Source organism: Scomber japonicus, chromosome 21 (genome assembly GCF_027409825.1).
Source record: "Scomber japonicus isolate fScoJap1 chromosome 21, fScoJap1.pri, whole genome shotgun sequence".
Classification (NCBI taxonomy): Eukaryota; Metazoa; Chordata; class Actinopteri; order Scombriformes; family Scombridae; genus Scomber; species Scomber japonicus.
The window spans coordinates 10973722-10991570 of record NC_070598.1 but is presented as its reverse complement, the minus strand read 5'-3'; the positions used below and the strand labels follow the sequence as shown (position 1 = coordinate 10991570).

At 40.5% G+C, this 17849-nt stretch overlaps 1 protein-coding gene across 3 annotated transcripts in view; it reads right to left on the bottom strand.

Moving 5' to 3' along the window:
- LOC128382424 (disks large-associated protein 1-like) overlaps nt 1-17849 on the bottom strand; it is a 94308-nt gene that overhangs the window by 43155 nt on the left and 33304 nt on the right. For all 3 annotated transcript variants that reach the window (XM_053342410.1, XM_053342411.1, XM_053342412.1), the window contains exon 3: nt 2016-3156. In XM_053342410.1, coding sequence (XP_053198385.1) covers nt 2016-3089 — 1074 coding nt within the window. In that variant the 5' untranslated portion in view covers nt 3090-3156. The remainder of the gene's footprint in view (nt 1-2015; nt 3157-17849) is intronic.

Here is a 17849-nt window from a genome sequence, read left to right as displayed (position 1 = left end):
GCTCACAGATGCACTTAAACATGAATAAAAGTAGACACAGGAAGGCTGACAAATTTTTCTCCTCTGCCCTGAAATCAATACCTGTATGACACAGTGTACTTAATGCCTTAAAAGATGTGATAGTAACACTATCAATGCAGGGTCTGATTTAATCATACCATAGGCCTGTGAATGCCCGAGGCCTTCTTTTGTCTGTCCTGTGATGCATGCAGCATATCAAATGCAGGGAATGAATTGTGTTGACAAAACCTTGCAGTAGCCTGGCCTCTGTCTGCTCTCCTGACTTTTCACACACACTAATGAAGGTAAAAATAAAAAGGAGGCAAAGCTATCTCCCAGCCCTAATCTAAAGGAGAGAGAGTCAAAGACATGGAGAGAGAGGGAAAACAAAGGAGGTTTTGTTCAGCAGAACCACTGCAGTCCCAATGTGAGTGGCTGTTAGGGCACCAGTTCTGAAGTGAAAGAAATGAGATACAGAGCGAGAAAAAAAAGTGCACAAGAATCATTCAACAGACCGGTGTGTAACTAGGAAACCAAGCTGACCTTGATGTCAGGGGCAACTGCAGTATCCGTTAACATCTTGGAAAGGCCTGTTTCTGTGTTGCCCTCAAATAAATTCAATTATTGATATTAAGAAAAACACATGAATTCATTCATGTGTGTGTGAACATCAAAAAAGCATGTCACGTTCTTGTTTTAAAGATTCAAAAAATGTCTGCAGAGTAACTTGTTAGACTACTCTCCTTGAAAGCTCGCTTTTCCTCCCGTCACTCTTTCGAGGGAAAAAAAGTGATGTCTCTTTTAGGGTAAGAGAAATGCTGCTGTACTGCAACGACAACATCCTTCCTTGATCTGCTCACTCCACTTTCCAGGCTGTTAAAATGCAAGGCCACACAGAACTTTCACTCGGTCTGTAAAGCTCCCTCGCTCTCAGTTTCTGCCTTCTACTTTGTCCATTCACATCCTCCTTTGTTACACTTATTTACTCTCTATTGGTCCTCTTCCCACAGTACACACACACACACACACACACACACACACACACACACACACACACACACACACACACACACACACACACACACACACACACACACACACACACACACACCCTATTCTCCCTGCTGTTTCTCTCCTCAGGCTTATATTTGCAGCTAACCTCAATGTGGGGAAATGTATGCAACGCAAACGCTTTTATCTTTTCAAAAAAAGAAAAAAGTGACGCGATGGGGTGGGTTGAAGTGTCTGCATGCATGTGTGTGTGTTTAGAAATTGAGAGGAGTAGTGTGACCACTGGGCTTAGAGAGCAGAGTGTTTTTTCTTTCTTCTCTTTGTCTGCTCACCTCTGGCGCTTTTAGATCTCATATAGTAGCACCCTACTCTTGCTGTGAATAAGAAACACACTCTCACTCAGACACACAAACATTGCTCTGACCACCACCACACTCTCAACAGCTGCAGACATGCCTATGTGACAGTTCACCATCTATTCTCTGCAAACATATTAAATTTGTATATTTACAGTGCTTAACAGTGCTTTTATACAGTAAAGAAATAAATGCTGCTTTAGGGTGAAGCTGAATAAACCTGACCTGTTATATAAAGGATATAAAAACAGCTTACTGCATTGGAGGGTAAATGTGAAGGTTAAGTACAATAACATGAACTCTGACATACCGCACAGAATGGAAGTAATGGCATAAACATCCACATGCTCACGTATGAATATTTCCATGCACATGGAAACAAACACAGAGGAGCAGATGACACGTGATTTTGCAAAATGCTTTATGATGACACCAGGGACATGACACCAATAATCATCTGAGATACATGAAATGACTGGAAGGGGTCTGGCCCACTGCCCTGATCAATCTCTCTCTCTCTCTCTCTCTGCACTGACATAAACACAAACATACATACATGCAGACATACAGAAGCATGGAGGAGCAGCCGGCACTGGAGAATGCATGAAGCATGGCATGCAAGCGGTGGGGCTGTTGTAACAGTCCTACCTGTAGGAAGTGGCAGGTGCGTCCCTGCTCGGCTTTCACTATAGCTTTATCTAGGTTGACTGAGGCCTTCTGGTAGACCTCTCTTGCTCTGCTCACCGTCAGAGTAGAAGACCATGAGCTTTTCTTCAGCTGCAGTTGGCCATCCAGCCCACCCACAAGTGGCAGTCCTCCACTGCTGCCCCCGGAGCATGTTGAGCACTTCACATCGTTGTTGCTGCGTGATGTCTTCAGAGAGTGGGCGCTGATGGTATTGTAGGACTCCAAGAAATACTGTGACTGGGATTTGTCCGGTCGGCGGCCCATGGTCATGACCCCAGACGGTGGACCTCCACTGCTGCCCCCATGGTGATGGTGGTAGAGGCATACCTCCCGATCAAGCGTGTCATCTGAGCTCCAGTAGCCTGAGATTGCAGTACGCATCTTAGGCTCTGACTTGGAGCGGTCTTTGCTCTTACTGCGCTTGCTGTGCTTCAGGGTGCCAGAAGAAGAGGGTGGGTCATCAGGACTGGATTTGCTGCCATTCATCCTCCCACTCCCTCCTCCTCCACCAGACCCCGAGGGCCCCTCCAGGGAGTGAGACTTGGTGAAAAGCTTCTGAACAGAGTGAACAAGGTGACGGATTCGTCCAGGGCTGTCACTGCGTTGGTGCTCTACTGCAGTGCGTTTGTACTGCAGTGTGTGGTAGCCCTCACGCCGTACTGGTGCCTGGCGCTCGAACTGCTCTAGCAGGTTTGAAGGGAGGCGGTTGTTGTTTCCACCACCTCCTCCACTTCCTTTACTGCTCCCTGTTGGCCCTGTGTAAGGCACCAGAGCACCACACTCCTCCTTTAGCTCATGGTGGGAGCTGTAATGTCTGCGAGGGAAGGTGCAGCTGGCCAGATCAGGGTAGCCACTGCACTCAGACTGAAAGGAGCTGCGCTGTGTGTAACAGGGGTGGTCAGCAGGATGAGCCTCTCCGGGGTTGAGGAAGTAGGACCGACGATCTGAGTGCCCCAGGGTCATGGAGTCATAAGAGGGGTCGCAGGTCACCGTGTGGTGGTGACTACGGCTGCTGGACAGGCCTTTCATTGTCATCGTGGCCAGTTCGACGTGCACATCCAACTGCTGCTGCGGGAAGTCTGCACAGGCCCCAAAACTAGCTCTACAAAGAAACACACAGCCATGAGGAAGAACAGACAAACAAACAAGAAGAGAGAGACAGAAAATAGAATTATAAATATCTCATATTTGCATAGACTGAAAGCACAGTGTATTGTCTTCATCTGCTTTAATTTGATGGAGATGCTTTTTGGCACTGCTTCAGAGACGAGAAAACCTGCTGATGTTGACAGGACATGGATGCATTCTTCCCTCTCTACCTTTTATTTTTGTCCTTCAAAACTTCAAAAGCAGGATCTCTAAATATAGAACCCACTTGGCATGAGGTCCCTGATCTGTCCTCAAGCTTCCTCTTCCACATCTCTGGTAGATTTCAGTGAAAAAGTGACAGGGGATCGAGGAAATAGCGAGAAACAAAGGAAGATGAGATATCAAAAGAGTTCAGATCTATTTTGAGCTTGGGAGTGTGCTATATTTATTCAAGGGTACTGTAGAACTGTAGAAATTAAGGATCAGTGTAGCTCAACAAAAAATACACTGACATATTGCAGAGATGTAGGTATCCTCTTAATCATTCAGACTATTTGACCAAAACTACCCAGTGCATTTTCCCAAATTCAATCCAGTGCTTTCATACAACAGTGGATGCAACAGATCGGGTAGTATTCAAGAAAATTTACTTTTGCTTTGGAGTACACCTACACATTCCCTCCCCAACACAAACACAACAAATGATCACAGCCTTATCCTATAATTTCCCTCTAGAACTCTAGTTCTCCTCTAAGGGTAAACTAATTGGCCAGTAAAACCCAGTTGACAGCTTTTTGGCCGGTCTAGGCAATCCGACAATAAACGACCTTTTCCTTGCATGGTGACACGAAAACAATAGCATCCATCAGCACCCTTAAACTGCCTCCCTTACCCATCTGGGGCTGTGGCTGGCTAGCTGCTGAACCCAGACTGTTTCCAATGGACTGGAGGTGAAGCTAACGAGACAATAATAAGAGCCCACGCACCCTGGTGTAGCAATGTGACAGCAGTGTGGCCGAGCCTGTGCAGGGAATTCATTACTGCGATTTATAATGCACTACCAAAGGCCACTGTGTGTGTGTGTGGGGGGTGGGGATATAACATGAGAAAACGAGGAAGACAGAGCAGTGGAATGAAATATGATGTCAGTTCTTTACATAACTAGAGGACACTGTGTAGGGCACATGCAAGATGTATTTATGAGCATGAATATAGAGTGAGTCAGATATATTATTTTCTTTGAGGTAAACTGGGTGCTGGATTAATTGAAAAATTGGGGAAATTATTAATGCAATTTCCTTGTTGGTGCTAAACCAGGGGGATTAAATCACTCAGGGAAAGAATTAAGCCAGCACATTACTCTTGCATTGTTAGAGTGAAAATGGAAAATACATAGTGGCCACCCCCCCACCCCCCCACCCCCTCTGCATCATACTCTCTGTGAACTCACACAAAGCACACACTGCATACTACATAGACACGCACAGTGTCCGCTTCTTGCTGGGGCACTTAAAAAGTGGGCTGTGTCCAACTAAAGGTATTCATTGCAGTTGACAGAGATCCCTTCTGTTGGCCGCTGAAGCACAGAATGTGACCTAAATAAAAGGCCCTCGCGGTGATCCACAGCAGCGTGTTTGTGGCACAGCTGTCTGCAGCACTGCACTAAAGCTGAAAAGCTGAAGTTGGGTCACGCTGGCTTTCTGCCCGCTAACCACACATTAACACACAAACACACACACTGACATACAAATACATAGATAGACATACATAGCCAGGTTGCATATCCATGCTGAATTTTGTTGCTGCTCCCTTGTAAAGTACAGCTTATGAACTAGAAGAGGAGGATCTGCTGGTTCTACCGTGTCTTTCAGGTACTGCCTACAACAATATAAGGAAAGCTTATAGACAGCTGTGGTTATGCATTATGTTGTATGTCCATCTTAGCAGACTGACCCAGTTGTGTCTCTACCTGTCTGGTCAAGCCATTTTTGCTGTAACACAGCAACAACTGGACAAGAATAAAAAAAGAGTCAAGATTACTGTTGCAATGCCTGTCAAGCTTTCCATTCTCACACGGCACATGCAGTTTACGATGACAAAGTTGGCAAATCTCATGTACAGCACTACACCCAAAAATCAACCGATCCTACTTTCAACTATTGTGTATGCACCCAAACTCATTATCGTTTTTTAGGTGAGGTTCTTTCTCTGTGCTGTAGAGCTTTAGTTATAAATTAAAGTTATTCAATGTTAAAAAAGAAAAGGCCTTTAGGATGAGGGCTAACCAATGTGTTTGGCAAAAATAATACTATGTCAGGTAATATTGGTTGAGGTTGGTGAAGTATAAAGACCAGGACAGATGGTGACAGTTAATGTCACCCTAAACTCTAACCGTATCTTGCACCAGCTCCTTCATGTACGGACGGGTGATTGCTGTAATTTCGCTGTACTTGTACTTGTACTTGTACTTGTTATAGTGACAAATAAAGCTCTATTCTCTCATGGCGGGGAAATACTACCCAATAGAAGTGCTATAGTCATGAATTAGGCTCATTTAATATTACCTGTAACCAAACTAAGGTAGTTTATTATGACATGCTGCTTGGCCTTGGAAGTACAGCTCACTTCACCTAGTAGGTGCTATATTTACAGGTTACAAGAAAGAAGAAAAACACATTGTTTGATCCATTCCTTACACTTTTGCTCTTGTAATTATGGTTTAGCGAAAGACTGAGAAAATACACCACTCTCCACAGCCTCTAAATACTGAATATTTCTTACTAGATTCCCACAAACACTGTTTTGGCATGCTGACAAATCCAAAGCCTGATAGGTGCCAGTTGTGGTCACTAAGCTATGGTGGGATAATCACTTAAGCAAATGGACAATTATCACCATGGTCTTGCACACCAGCAGTACAGCATTTCCATGAACTGCAGTGCTTAAAAACCTTGTTACCACAGTTAAAAAACCAACGAGCAAACAAGTGCGAACAGGCTCCGAAAACCACTGAGACTTAATTACATTTAAAGTGATTGTGTGCTGAACAGCAAGGTGTGCAAACAAAATGCAGAAGCAGATAAAACCTGTCTGGCTATGAATGTTAATTTCCATTAACATATGTGCTGCATCAGCACAGAAGGCCAAATTCTATTTAGATGCCATGTTTCTTTGGGTTGAGATGAGATAAATGGAAAATAGATATTTCTCGCTATATCATCTATCTAGCCAATTTTGCTCACAGTGGTCAAAGCTATTCTTAAATTGCTTTGAGTCTCACCAAAGCAAATAAACAAAGGTGATATGTAAATGCAAAGCAGAATCGACTTGCATACCATCTTTGTAGGAAGTTAAGAAATCAATATGGCTTAGTGTGAGAATACTGCTGCCGCTTCTCTTGTTGGCAAAATGAAAGGCTGCTGTACAGATCTTTCTCAGTCGACATCAAACGCTGGTTGCAAGACGGAGCCCGGGATTTACACAGATTCTTTAAGGCCTCTTGAGTCCATGAGGCTACAAAAAGTCTCTTCTCTTTCAAACTTGGCAATGATTTCTCCAAAGGTTGAAAACATTACCAATCTCCTCTCCACAGGGGATGAAATGACCTCAGTGGACGTGGTTCCTCCTATGTGTGTGCATATGTGCCTGAAGGTACCAGAAGGTAGAGTACATCACTTTACAGGTCAAGTGAAACCTTGTCTGATCCTGTAAATGTTTGCAGCTTGGGTACTGCATATTACTGAGCAGATTGGATATAATGGTTAAAAAAATGTGTACGAAGAAGTACTGTACTGATATTGTGTATGCATTTTTTTTGTTTTGTTCTCATGAGGCCTGATGCTTCTTTCTCGTCTTTTTTGTCATATTGAGGCACACACATAGTGGTTCATGAAACTGAGCGTCCATTTACACCTGGTACAGTTTTAGATTTATTTACTCAAGTTTTGATATATTTACAGTACCTCTGAGCAGATATCTGGCTATGACACTTGTGCAGTGAAGGCAGCTTTGTATGTGGTGCACAGATCTTAAAATAATAACATTAGAAAAACTGAACAGTGGTGTCTCTCCAGCAACAATGTCCCAGTTACTCAGGGATATACAAAGACATTGATTCATAATAAAACAAAACAAAATTCAATTTATGTTTACTTCAGTAAGTTTGTATGAAGATATACAACCAGCATTTCTTTAGAATGTGTATGAACTGACCCTTTAATAATAGAGAAAAGATAAATGAGCAGCTTGTTCTAGAGTAAACAATATAGTTAGAATTATGCATTTCTGAGTGGAAAAAGTCAATATAGTGGGAAATAAAAATATTCCCATGTGAAATACTAAATGACAAAAAAAGTAAAGTAAAACTTCTGCAGACAGACATAAATTTTTCACATATGAGGTATATTCAGTTATTCTATTGAGCAAATTTAGCAGACACATTCACGGCAACTTTAACAAAACTCACCCATATTTGTAAATATTTAATTACATGAATATTTGAGGCTTTAATATATCAAAAATGAAGTAGACACACAGGAGGGCTGCGGTTGGCAGGGAAGCAATAACAGTGACAGAGAGGATGTTTTCGTTGTGAATGTGTGAACAGTGCCTCTCAAAAACAGTCCTCTAGAGAATGATGTTGTAGAACATTTTAAAGACAGCCAGAGGCCGAAAAGCCGTTGAGGGAACTGGTAATTTTTCCGTATTTCCGGATTATGTAGAAGTGGCTTTTAGGAATGTCAGGAGAGGCTGAGAACCATTAACTTTAATGTCATGCTGTTAAAATGACTCTTAAATGATACATGACGTTCTCCCTTGACTGTCCTCTCTGACTGCAGTAAGATAGTGTTTTTAAGAAAAACTGCAAATTATTGCTTCTGGTTTATATGACATGCTTCATAAAATATATGAATGTCTACAAAAGCAATATCAGACATGATAAAAGTCATATAAAAATGGGAAATTGATAGAAATAGAATGCTTTCAGCACTCTATTTCATTTGATGGGATGGGGGTCATTTTCTCTCTCTAACACAGACAGGTTTACACAAAGAGGTGTGAAAATGTACACCTAGAGGCTAGGCAGGATAGGCTATGTTCACTGTATGACTAAATTGCATAACGCAACATGATTCCTCTGTAATATGTATGCAGGTTTTATCAAAACACTCAGGAATTAAATAACTGTTTGACATCATATCAAAACATAGTCATAAACCTGACAAAGCAATAGATATTTACAACTTTAAAGCAATTATTTTTTAACCAAACTGATCATTAGACTGTGTCATCCATGCAGTTTTACCCGACAGCTAACAGGCATGTTTCTGCTACATGGATGGATTGATGTTTCCACTCTCCTCAAGACAGCTCCTTTGTCACAACCAAACTAATTAGGCTGACTGTCAGGGCTCCCTCTGACAAATGGAGTGACTGTGTTGAATTATAGCTCAGGACCCGCCAAACACATTCGGGAGACAAATTCCTCCAGTGATGAGGTCTATTTGATCAAGGTAAACAAATTAACAAAGGCATTAAGTCTGGAGAAAGCTGGGCGCCGTTTGTCTCAGGCAGAGCTGTCACTGCACCTCTCGAATCTTGTTCAAAGAACCTCCCACTACATGAGAAAGTGTAAAGACTTGGTGAAAATACACCAACGGAGTAAACCAAGCTTGGGATTCGAATGTCATTTTAAAGGCAGGTCAGTGACTGGTAGGTTTTGAGAGTGCATTTCTATGTACAGTTCAGCAGAACATTTCTGATATGCTAAATTGCAAAGTGACATATCATATGGTGAATTCATGCAAAAAGTAAATGTAGAAATACATCAGCTAGTTGCCAAAATGTTAGAGATGTTCTCAATTGATGATTGCTGTGCTGAGGAGCCTTTTTTCAACCAAAAAGCCCCTGAAAGTTCTCATTCACTGTACTCTGAATATTTAAAGGAAAAAGATTGATCGAGAAGATCTAACAATTGGCTTTGATTCCATGACAAAAGGCCATGAAACCGATGAGATTGCCATTGTATGATTTAAGGTTGAATGCATCATGGGCTTACAGTGGGAATCAAGGACAAAGAAGTCCGCTTTTCCATGTTCTTCACTATAAAGGGTTTCGTTTGTATTTAGGTATGATGGACAGTCATGTGATATTTGAGGAATTGGCTAAATTCTTTTTTTTTAAGTATATTTTTTGCCTTTAATGTAGAGGTTAGTAGAGAGAGAGACAGGAAATGGAAGGTAGAGAGGGGGGAATGTCATGAGCACAGGATTCAAACTGGGTTGCCTCCTCAACACATGGGGTGGGTGCTCTAGCCACTGAGCTAAACACTGCCACAAATTGGCTAAATTCTGAGTTTAATTTTACACAGGTGTTACAACAAAATCCTATCAAACTGTAGCAAGATTTCCCTTTAGTTTGATATTTGTGATTTAAACCATATTCTTTTCTTACATTATACAAAAGTTTCTCACTGTTAGAGAAACAATTCAATCTTTAATGATCTGTTTGATGCTGTGTGTTGTACCCCAGATTCTAAAATGCTCTTTCTGTTTCTCTAGTGGTAAACTAGGCTAGCATTGTTCTCTTTGCTAATGCAAAACAGAGAAAACTAGCAAACTTTGATGAGCAGATATCCATGACATGTTTAGTATCTGCTGTAGTATTTCACCAACACAAAGAACACTACACCTTCATTACATCCAGTGATTACAAATTTGTTCTTTACTTTATTTGGTTTGGTTACAACAAGAGTGACACACATATAAGGGATAAGTGTTTTAAAGGATTATAATGCCACATGTGTAAAAGATCACTTTGAGCCTTTCCAAAATGATCAACCTCCACAAACCTTGATATTACGGAGTGTGAGAAAAATTACTTACTCTTTTCTCTCTACTCTTTTTTAATAAAGTTTAATAAAGCTATCCATAAAAAGCAGCCAAGGAAATTGGACAAGGGAGGACAGCATCACCATGGAAACAAATAGATTTTCTTGGTGAAAACAATGTGTTTTCACCCAAGCTAATGAGAACTCGTATGTACCAACCGCTCTAGGATCATATGTGTGGACAGAAACAGTATTAACCATTTCTTATGCTTTATATCTTCACGTATCCACAGGGCATGAAGAAAAATGGTGAAAAATGACCAGATCTCAGTCTTACAATCCCTTTCATCTTCTCTCTTATCCTGTGATGAAACATTTCCGATAACAATGCTCCAAGGAGGGGTCACTGAGTTTGATGACAATGAAAATTATGTAAATCATATGCTCATGTTCCCAGAGATCTAAACGCAAATGAACACCTACGGTTTGATTTTGGAACTACTGTGCTTTCTGAAACTGACAATCATGCTCACTTCATGCAGAAACACCCCCCACCGGTGTAGTAGGTGAATTAATCCAAAAACGGACCCAGTATCCAAATGTAAATTGATTACTGCAGATTGTGTTTTCTGCTTTCTTAACATCACAATCTTTAGCCTCTACCCTTAGTTAGCTGCAGACTTGGCTGAATTTTAAGCTTGTTATTTGTTTTGGTGCACACAGACTTGTACCTTTGACTTTTTAATTATAGTTAATATTTTTTTACTGATGACTCAACTAGAAGATTTTAATGCTGATCCAAGCCATAGAAATGTCACCTTGCATTGTCTGTGGGAAAAAATAATGAATTTCTAAATACATATGAATACAATGACAAAAAATATATATTCAAATCATAAGTTTATATGACAAAATATGAAAAAAAAGTGCCAGATCCTATGGCTTAATGGGCATATCAGTTACATTCAAAATGCAATTCTGAGCACTCCCAACACACAAACTAATACAACATCAGGTAAAAAGCATCCGCCAATGTTTGAATATGCACATTTCCATCTGTGCTTACACAGAATAATAAAATTCATGTTTATATTCTCTCTTAAGAGCCATGAAATCTGGGGTGCCTAATCCTGGACTACGTGGAAGCAGTGTAGTGCTGTGATGGTGATAACTAAATCGAACCCTGGAGTGTCATGCTCTGTGTGTGTGTGTGTGTGTGTGTGTGTGTGTGTGTGTGTGTGTATAACACATTGTAGCCTCATCCATCAAGCGTGGCCATGACCCACATGTGAAAAAGTTGCTAATGCTGCTAATGTCAGCATAAGGCTTGCAAGTCTTTTCCTCTGTGTGGCATTTCTGCTGTGTTCATACACTTGTAGCTGATAATAAAGAGCTGCTGCTTCTTCATTAAACTGTTATTTCCAGTCATGCAGTTGCTTGTGAGTAGCACGAATAAAATGAACATGGTCAATTAAACAAACTGCATATATATTCAGCTGCCTCACTATGTGCTTCATGGGATGATTTGTGTTTTAATCGTCTTCCTACTCAGTAAAAATGCAATGCATCATTGCACGTGACACGCAGAACATTCACATTGTTTTATGAAACAACGTGCAGACCCACATTCACTGCTGGAACAAGCAGCGTGTTTATGTGTATGCACTTTGATCGTACAGTATGCCCAGTACAGTCACTTGCCACTGTCAGGCAGCATTACTGTCACACTGATGCTGGAGGCGCCCAGAGTCAGGTGATTTCAAGCAACTGATTCTACACTTAATTACATGTCAGTAAAACAGAGCTGACCTTAAGTGCGCATAGCTAATGTGTTAATATACTTTAGGTGATGTAGTCCTAAATACGTACAAATGGTTATTTGCCAAACTATTAAAGTTTTATTAGATAATATGTGCTAAATAAAGATTAAATGTTGTAATACCAATATACCAGTGAAGCTTAATAACAATCATTTGTGATTTGCATAATATATTTCTGTACTGAAATAACTCCCTAAAGCTGAGAAAAATAATTAAGCTTGCAGGAGATAGTACACACACACACACACACACACACACACACACACACACACACACACACGCACACACACACACACACAAAAACAGCAACCCAGATTTAACTTGTGTTTCTGTTAGGGAAATTTTACATAATGGGCGGACGACCAACTGAACCCTTTTTGATGAGATTACCTAGACTCCAACTCTAAGACTAATGCAAGGCTATCTGCTTAACTTCTGAGGGCAAAGGTTACAGGCAGTTTATAGGAGGTACTCGTGTAAAACGATGAGAAAAAGCTTGATGGTTTGCCCCACTCCTTCACTGTGGGTGGCATGTCACATCCAGGACACGTCAACAGACGCCTGACAGATCCGGGAGTGAGATCCAACTGAGCAAGATGGGTGGGATGGGGGTGGGGGGTACTAACCCGCTGTCTTCTCGCATGAGTGAAAGCGGATGCATATCCATTGCGACACATGCGTACACAAGGCAAATAAATACAGATACATCCTCATGCATACACACACTACACACACACTCTCAGGCTAGGAGGCATAATTCCAGCTTTCCCATCACACTGGAGATTTGAGCCTCAACCAAACATGTTGCCTGCACAGAGAGCAGGTGTCAGACCAGGTGAACGCTGTGTGCTGACGGTTAGCAGCTAGCTCCCAGCTGACCTCACATCAACACATGGCAACATGGAGGGAGCTTGAAAATTTCCTACTAAATAGAATCAGCAAGGCTTATGTCATCAAAATGGACTCAATTATGTCTGCTGTCAACCCAGGCTTAGCTAACGTCTATCAGAGACTCAAGACTGAAGCCTTGTTGCTAAACTCAGATTACGGAGGCTGTCTCTCTCAGCAGAAATTCTGTGGCTGTTTTCTGCTGCAAGAGCTAATAGCTGTGGTCAACATGTTATGTCATCAGGACAGACATTCAGCAACATCTGTAATGAAAGAAGAGACGACAGAGAGGGAAAGAGAAAAAAGACATCAAGAATGACAGACAGGATAGTATAATTGAGCATTGCACAACAAATATGCTGTTTTTCAGATGCATGTTCATGTATGCCCAATTAACTCTCCTTTTATTTGTGATTCACTCAGGCTGGTCAGATGTTATATGAGCTTAATAGTTTAAGACTTAATATGCTATTTGTGCATCTATGGCTAATTGAACTAGTAAGGCTGCAAATGAAACCCCCACCCCCCATCCTAAAGCTGAAAACAAGCGTTTGCATTCATAAATCAGGGGTTTTTCAGGGTAATTACACTTTGTGTTATAATACAACAATATTTAAACAGTATTTAATGATGTTAACAATGTTCTGTTGTTTTCCTTTAAAAGGTCAAACATTGAGTGTGTACAGAAAATGAATTTCCAGGTTTTTCATGGAGACTACACAGGTCAACTGCAGTCATTATTTCAATATATTTCAAAAGGTTTAAAGCACTTCTAAGTGAATTATGTATTCTAACAACTAACATAGAGTTCAGTTTAGAGCACAGAAACTAATTGGGTTTGTCTTTAGTGCAAGGTCAAACATTATGCATTTGAACTGTAGTATTGTTTTCACTTATTTATGTGATAGAATCAATTAGTGTTTTTGTGTGTGTGCAAAAAAAAAATTACATTATCATCTGCCCCAGCAGTTAAAAGTTGGAACTGAAAACAAAGTGTTTGAGGTATTAAGGTGATTTGCTGTCATGTGTTTCACGAACAGCCAAATGAACTGTGTAATGTGCCGCTTTCTGCACAAGTTAAATTAGCTTCCAATTTCATGATTTGCTCAGGTAAACACAGATAGCAGCCTCCGACTTACTGGTATACTGAGGTGATCCACGCTCTATTAAATACCATTAACTTTTTGCATATTTAATGTTATCATGGACAATACTTAAAATATGAACTGTGGTCAAGCATACTCAATTCTATAGAAACAGATATAATCTTAAAGAAGGCTTTGAAAGGTAGAAAAAAGGTTTTAATCAAAGTTTGCAAATGTGCTGTCAGGAATTAATGAACTGCGGCTGTTTAAAGATAAGGAAGTGTTTCCCAGTATTCTATATTAAGAAATAGTACGGTATTATTAATACTTTAATCAGAAAATACACTTTGAAACACTGAACCAGTTATAGAGTTTCTGAATGCTTGGATGCACTGTGAGTGATACGGTAACTGTGATTACTACCACTTAAATGTCAATTATTAAGCCATTAAATTGAGTATTTAGCGGTTCTTGATTTCTCAAAATGTTTTTATAGCATTTGTATTTAACATTTACATCAAACTATAAGACATGACTGTCAGTGTTAGAGCTGTTATCATCAACTGCAACCTATTTCTACCAATATGCATTGTCCATAATGCTCTTTGTGGTTGCCTGTAGTGGAACAACTGAAGAAATGAATGACAACACTTCCTCTTGAAGCTCCAAAATGTGTTACTTGCACTTTGACTTCAGTAAATTCATTCAGTTTGGGCTTTTTTCCTGTTAATCCATGAATATCAATGACAAGCAGCACCTCTGATTGAGTTTTGTATAATAAGTAGCTCTCACACATGTCCACACTGTAAGTGGTGTATGTCCAGCTGGATGTCCAGTTGCTATGGCTTTCTCTCCTCTCTGTGACATGAAAAAATACTCCTCCCTCCCTACTTTACCTGCAACCCCCTCACCTCTTTGATCATTCCTGTTCAATCTTTTCCCTACTCAACCCCAGGTGTCCATTCTGTTCTGCAGTGATTGCCAGTATCAGTGCTGTGGCTCTCCTCCCACTGGCCAAGATTTACCTCATCTGATCACTCCTAATGACACACTCATTCACTACCTAATCTCCATAAACACACTCCACAGAAGAAAAAAAAGGGCTTAATGCTGGAAATTTTGTTTTCACAGGATAACATTGAGATATATGAAAAACTGTTAAACTGAAGAGTAGGACTGGGATACAGCCTCAGTTATCAACTTGTTTATCCTGCTGCCTGCCGAATGCTTCCCTCCCTCTCCGAGCGTCCCTGTTATACAAAACACATCGGCTTATGGAGTCTGTTTGTAAACCACATTACTTCTTTGCAAATAGCCTTCGATGATGACCAAAGCCTGTGCAATGATACGTTTTCAAATGGTAAGCTGTGCTCGCTGTAAATCAGCTTTTTGGCAGCGGCCCCAGGCCTTAGGGTTCAGGGTTGGCTCATCTACAAGAGCTGAGCCAGAGATGGGATCCCATGCCTGATTAGATGTTAACCACTCATGGTAATGATGATGCATCAGTTGCAGCTGCTAATTATTATGAACACACTGTTTTATCCTAAAAGAAAATTGAAAATCAGAAAAATGTATTCACTCATTCATTGTACTGTAGCGCAGAATAAGCAAATCAACATCCTGTACATACTGATCTTCCCTTTCTGAAACATCTGGTGCACACAGCATTATTGTAAAAACCTCAAATTACAAAAAAGATTAGAACTCCAATATATTCTGCCACAAGCCTTTACATTAGACACACATTTTCAATCGCTTCAAGTATTAAAAATGGATTGCATACAGTGGGAATTTTAACATAGGATGTTCCAATCTCAAAGAGAGTACTATGTGAAATATTTTATGTGTTTGGTGACATCTCAGTAATAATTTCTCTAAATATAAATGATGCACTCAGGAATAAGATGGATCACTAGTGTATTATACAGCATCCATCAGCAAGAGAAAGTAGATGATGATGATGCTGATGATGATGATATCCGATTATAACTTCAGTATTAATGTTTTTATTTCATTCCCATTTGTGACAAAAATAACTACAAATCCTTTCCCCTCTCTCTTATTTGCCGTCTGCACAACATTGCTAGAGTGCTCCGACTTACGCTTGGCAGAGTAAACATGTTCAGCACTTTTACTTGCTATTAAGCACTTTTCCACACTTTCTAAACTGTTTATCTCACCACCACCATCTGCTCTGTCACCAGTTATCATTACACAGAAAGGGGAAACACATTTTCATCAAAACAGCCTCAGTGAGACTGCTTTCTCATTTTGTCTGTTCCTCTCATCTTCACATCCTTCTGTCATTCACCTTCTCCCTGCCATTCGCCCCTCTGTCACTCTCTGCTCGCCATTTGCGTCTCTTTCTGTCTCATTTCTGCTGGCATCGATGCTCAGCTGTCAAGCTTGTGACAGATGTGCACTAAGGGTGCACTAAAAGGTTATAGCCTACGCTTGAAAGGCTGCATTCTAAAGGTCGGAGGTGAATCACAAGTGTGCAGGTGTGTAAATTGACAGCATTCAGATGCAACTTAACAGAGTTAATACAATATATATAGCAAGGTTTTTCTTTACGTACTGTTTTAGTGGGAACCACTTCAGTGGTGTTTACTGTCCTGGGCATCAATAAAAATCCAAAGCTACTCATACTCATACCCAAAAATGTATTAATATATATTAAATATATTTGCCAATTAATCAACTTATTGTTTTATCCCTGACTAGAACATAGAAGATCTGAGCTTGCACTGTCAGCATTGGCCAAATCAATTCAGTACAACCCATACAACACAATGGACAGAAGCAGTTACAGGTCTTACTAGACCCTGCCTGAAAAAGTGTCCAGCTGAAATGCTGAAGTGCAGAAATTCTAAAAACATGTTTGAGCTGTAGGCAGCAAACAAGGATAACAATTTGAATAAAAAGAGGTAGAAGCACTTTGACAGCAGCACTTCCAATTCCATAAGCTGACATTTCAGCACACCTAGACTTATCGTGTAGTAGAGCACATCTCCATGCAAGTGTGAGTATGGACGCTACACAATGGTGTTTGAAACACAAACACAACAAGTTAATCACATTGTAAAATGTCCCAATCAGTACATGTCTATGTTGGCATGATTCTCATCAAAAAAATTTGGTTAGGCTATGGCTTATACACTATTATGCATCTCACCAAGAACTCCTTTATGAAGGTGTCAGGCTTTGCAGTTATGTTGCAGCAAGGCCCTTTTAGGACACATTCAATGACTTTCAATGCTGGCATTCTGTGAAGATGAAAACAAACCTTCACAATCTACACACAACTCCAAAGACTATGCCATGTCCACATTGCAGTGCTGACAATTTTGTTCAGCCTAAATGTCAGGGACAGATCACAAGGGACCCTTTTATGAAGCTGCAGAGTTGCTGAGTGCAGTTTCCAAAGAACTGGATGCTTAGCGCTGTGGCTTATCTGTAACGTAACTTAGTACATGAAGAATAAACTGTGGCTAAGCTAATGTTACTTAATACACTTTCTAACCAACTACATTACGAACACTTGTGCAGTCTAATGCAATCCAATGCAACAAACACACGCAGGGGAACATCAATTAGTGTGAGAGTTAAGCTAGCTAGAACAGGTTTTTTTCAAATATAAAATTAAATCATAAGACCAATCACATAATGTTGTTTATGCACCAATTAATTTTGAGAAAATGCACATTTTACACTTACCAACAAAATTGATGGATAGCTTAGGATTGTAATAAAAACCTTTGACCAACAGTCACTGTGGTCCAGTTGCAGCAAGCCCCTACTAGGAACAGTGTCGGGCATTGAAGCCAATATGACATAGTGGCCATACTGTGTAATTACAACTTCCACAACTGTCACATGAATCTATTGGGCCCAAAAAGACTTTTTCCCATAGAATTTAACTGTGAAAAAGACATTTGTAAAATCAATGGATACATGTTGAAATGAGTAATTTCACTATCAAAATATGATCCACTCGTGGCGGTGTTTAGCTCAGTGGTAAGAGCACCCGCCCCATGTGTGGAGGCTACAGTCCTCGTTGCAGGCGACCCCGGTTCGAATCCCG